The sequence below is a fragment of the Camellia sinensis genome, chromosome 9 (assembly GCF_055761805.1).
Source record: "Camellia sinensis isolate YWXY chromosome 9, ASM5576180v1, whole genome shotgun sequence".
Classification (NCBI taxonomy): domain Eukaryota; kingdom Viridiplantae; phylum Streptophyta; class Magnoliopsida; order Ericales; family Theaceae; genus Camellia; species Camellia sinensis.
In genome coordinates this window covers 118239158-118243605 of record NC_138969.1, presented here as the reverse complement: position 1 = coordinate 118243605, position 4448 = coordinate 118239158, and the positions used below count along the sequence as shown (strand labels likewise).

Genomic DNA, 4448 nt, shown 5'->3' with positions numbered 1-4448 from the left:
TGCATTACAAATAGTTCCATAAGTCCAAAGGCTTGCTACATGGGTCACATTCCGAAACAAATTTCCACATCGAAAATAGCATATTCACAATAGTCCCAACCTGCGTATATAAAACAAATGGTCGCGTATGCGAACACGAACTCTTGCCATATCCACATCTGTATCCCCAACCATGAGCCCATCATCGAGATTTTGTCCACCAGCGTGAACGTCGGGCTTGTCATCCAGGGCTGATGAAACAAAATATTGTCTGTCGTTGCCCAAGGCAGCTATCTCGTGTCTACGAATAAAATTGTGTAAGGCCATTGATGCACCGACCAACGGCACTTGCACCGTCGCAAAATTATAGTCTGGCATGTTGTGCAGGAACTTCCACCGAGATTTCCACACTCCAAAAGTCCTTTCCACTACACTCCTTAGTGATGCATGCGCTTCGTTAAACATTTCTCTCGGGTTATCGGGTTGTCCATGTTCCCGAAATTGTGCTTGATGATACCGAGACCCTTTGAATGGTGCCAGGTACCCCTTCTTGTTTGGATATCCCGCATCCACAAGGTAATATTTACCTATAGTTAAATAAAATTAAATAAAAAAATAATTATATACACGTGACATGAACCCCAACTAGTTATGAATCTGAAATTTGTTACCTTCTTGTGGGTGAGGAAACGGTACACGCTGATTTTCAATTACTTCCTTAAAGATGCGACTATCATGCATGCTTCCATCCCAGCCGCAGGAAATAAAAATGAAGCACATGTCAAAGTCTACCACAGCTAGTATATTTTGGGTTGGATACCCTTTTCGGCCGTAATATGTGGCTGCATCACGGACAGGCAACACAGCTTCTACGTGAGTTCCATCCAACGCACCTATACAATTCTGACATAATAGAACACATCACAACTATTTAATTGAACACCGCATTGTAAACAAGTGTTCTTAATGACAATTACAGCATTCTTACCTTGAACGGTATGTATTTGCCTCTTGAACGCAATTTGGGATGCCTACTAGTTTGAGCTCTGGTGGGCTTGCAATGCTGTTCTGTGAACAATTTCATTGCATCCAACACTGCATGAAAATGTCGAGAAACCGTTTCTCCCGAGTGCTGAAACCGCTCTTGAATGCTTCGATTTTGGTAGCCGGCCAAGGTATGTATGAACATGGCAACACTTTCTTCAATGTGTAATCCATGAGGTCTTTTAGGTACCCGTAAACCAAAATCTCGTCGTAATGTATGACATAACGCTTTAAACACATACAGAGGCATATGCAAATTTTCTTCACCCCTACCCAAGTGTCCATCAAATAATTCTTCAATCCATGCACGACCGGTTAAAATTGAAGTTCGACATGGGATCTTGTCCATGTACTTTACGTAATATTCCATTGTATGTCGCGCTGCTTCAACAATTACATCATTCTGTTGGTCCTCTTGATCTTCTGCTTGCTCAATTATGTAATCATCGTTATTTCGATGCAGAATGCTACATTCACCGTTCCACATATCAACAGTGTTGAACCCTACAATGCACGTCTCAGAGGATTAATTATGTTGACCATGTAGTCTTATCATATTGCATAAACTACTACACAAAATAACAAAGGATGGCAACACCTATGCATACATCCACATTTTCCAACAAACCATAAAGAGGAATGCAGTCAATGAACTTAAACACTTCTAGTTACGAATGCTGGTATAGTCAACACAAACCACACATCAATGAAGCAATACTGCATACAATGTTGGACATTAGGTCCACATCCATTCACCCAAAACATTAATATTAACTAACAGTCCTGATAAGCGAAGCTAGCAAAAAGCAAAAATTAAAAAAAAAAAAAAAAACAGCACAAGTCATTTCCACAAACACCCACAATTGTTTCCATTATCCCAAAAAACAACAAACCACAGTTCTCACAGTCCTTTGGAGGCCTTTAATGCCGCAAGCCAACCGACCACATTACCATCATCAGGCATGCACATTAGTATCTCACGGTAATCTGCATTCTCCAAAGCAATACAGGCAAAGTGGAAAAGAGGCGTACTGAGAAAGTCGGGTATAGCCATAATCCTCTGCATGCATGCCTCAATGCCATACTTTTGAGACGCACCAGTTCCATGCCTGATCGTAAGGTGCTTCTGTGAACGAACAGCCTCGGAGAGATGGTTGAAACTGTTTGCAAGCACTGATGCGCCAGTGGACGGCTTCTTCGACTTTCCACTTGAACTCGCCCCCTTCTTGCGCTTTGACCCTTGCTCCGCTTCATCTACGTGGACAATGGGGGAGGGTGGTGGTGAGTCCACAACCGGTTCATATGGCGCAGTAAATGGCTGCAACCCAGGTGAGTCAGCAGAATCGGATTCACCGTCAGCAATGTCCACAACAGGCTCACCGGGGGTCCAATGATGTTTCCCAGTCGCGGTTGCACCTGTGAAAACTTCCCGTATCAAATCTTCATGTTCCAATGGCTTTGTCTTGAATTTGTAAGCTAGCTTGTTTGTCTGCAAATGAGAAGAATAACAATTAGAATCCCAAATTAAAGTTGTAGAGTAACAAACAACCGAAAAAATTACGAATATGAATTGAACAATATAGTACAACATGCTATATTCCAATGCATACCGATTTCAAATTTTCCCACCATTCGTCTGACGCAGTGAACAACCCGGTTGACCTGTCGAACCCAATCCCAGTTACACCCTTACTGGTGTCCATCAATTTATTCCATGCCTACCACTCCTTCTTCAAAGCAAGGTACTTGTTCTTGAACTGTTTCATGTCATGACGCCTGCCTGTGCGCTTAGCAAATTGCACAGAAATTTCCTTATACCCGGCAACTGAGATAGTTGTACCTAGCCTACGTCCCACTAAAATTTGCTCCCGCACACATTCTAAGAAAATTTCGGTTGATACACTGTCCCAAGTTGCTTTATGTGAAAGATCAATGTAATCAGGCAACCCTTCAGTAGGCAACTGTCCAACACCTTTATGTTTGCATGGTGTTCGAGGGGAGGAGCGTGTTGCCGCCATTGAACTAATTACGGTAAAAGGTAGTGTACACATTTTACACAAATAAATTAGAAACGGAAAATAGACAACATATCACAGGCACATATGATATGCAAAATTAAACTGGAATGTAGGAGAAATGTAGGACATAACTAAGAATAGAAAAGTGCATTTACAGTAGGCCAGCTTTGTTACTTCAGTTACTAGTTAGACAAGCATCCAACGTACATACGCGATGTTGTTACAACGTTTTACATGCGCAGTAATAATATGATAACCGTTATGCACAACACAGAAATAATCGTTTTAATGACACGCAAGGTATTAAAAATTTGCACGATGTCAGCCCGTAACTGCATCACTTCGGTTGGAGATGAGTCATGGTCGGGGCTCGGTCTCCCTGATTCATCACACAAACCAATCCAATTTACACATTGCTGATGAGCAACAAACATAACTGTGGTTAGCTAATGAAGTTCAATTTTGCCAATAAATGGAGATTCAAAAAACGTATTTTACACAACTCACCACAAGCCGAGAACAAACATAATATGCATGACCAGGATTTTTGTGGGATCTGGAAATCTTAACCAAACAATGGCCATAGCCGCAAGCACACATTCGTCGTGGCCCTGTCGACGTGCTAGTGGACATAGACGAAGCCATCCGCTGTTTCTTACTAACAAATATTTAGTAAAAATAGTGATTTCTAGAATTTACGAATACACTTTATAGATAAAACAGGTTCATCTTTAGTATAAATAATAATGATCTGATGTGATTCTATCTCAACAAGCATGCGTCATCTAAAGTTTGGCGTGGTCCGACATTATCATTTTAACTCTTAAATGAACAACTGAACCAATACATATCACCGTTGTTGTCGTTATTTATATTGAAGAGCTATAAAATAGAATAGAGTATTTTCACAATTATTTGAATATGAAACGACAAACTCTTAAATGAATCACTCAACTAATAGATACCAACTGCCATATATGTATTTATAAATTATAATTTATAAACTACAAATGTAGTCGAACAACATGAACTGGGCCATGGAAATGGGGGCATTACCAATTCTAATAATACATTTTTTCATGTCTTGGTTTTGAGTAAACAAAATAATTTCATGTCTTCGCTTTTCCAATTGTAAGAACAAATTTTTCCCCCCATCGAAATGAATACCTAAAGCCTACAAGGGCAGCACCAAAATAGAACACTCAAAACAAGACAGAACGACCAAATTTCCACTGATTATTATTAGTATTTTGTTGTTGTTTTTAATGAATAAGGCAGCCAGTATATAAGAAAGTCCATGGAACAACTGAGTTAGTATAACAACTTAATTCAATAGTCTTATCCCAATTCTCTAACCCTACCACTTGCTGGAGCAAATTTAGCAAAGGTGACCAAGTTCAGAGCATT

General features: G+C 40.1%; 1 protein-coding gene across 1 annotated transcript; it reads right to left on the bottom strand.

Moving 5' to 3' along the window:
- Nucleotides 1-1819: 1819 nt before the first annotated feature.
- On the bottom strand, nucleotides 1820-3045 carry LOC114313504 (uncharacterized). Its single transcript, XM_082888707.1, has 2 exons — nucleotides 2634-3045; nucleotides 1820-2512 (listed from the first exon to the last, which is right to left on the bottom strand). Exons 1-2 carry the CDS (start codon nucleotides 2724-2726, stop codon nucleotides 1925-1927), a joined length of 681 nt encoding a protein of 226 aa, XP_082744833.1. The 5' UTR covers nucleotides 2727-3045; the 3' UTR covers nucleotides 1820-1924.
- Nucleotides 3046-4448: the final 1403 nt, after the last annotated feature.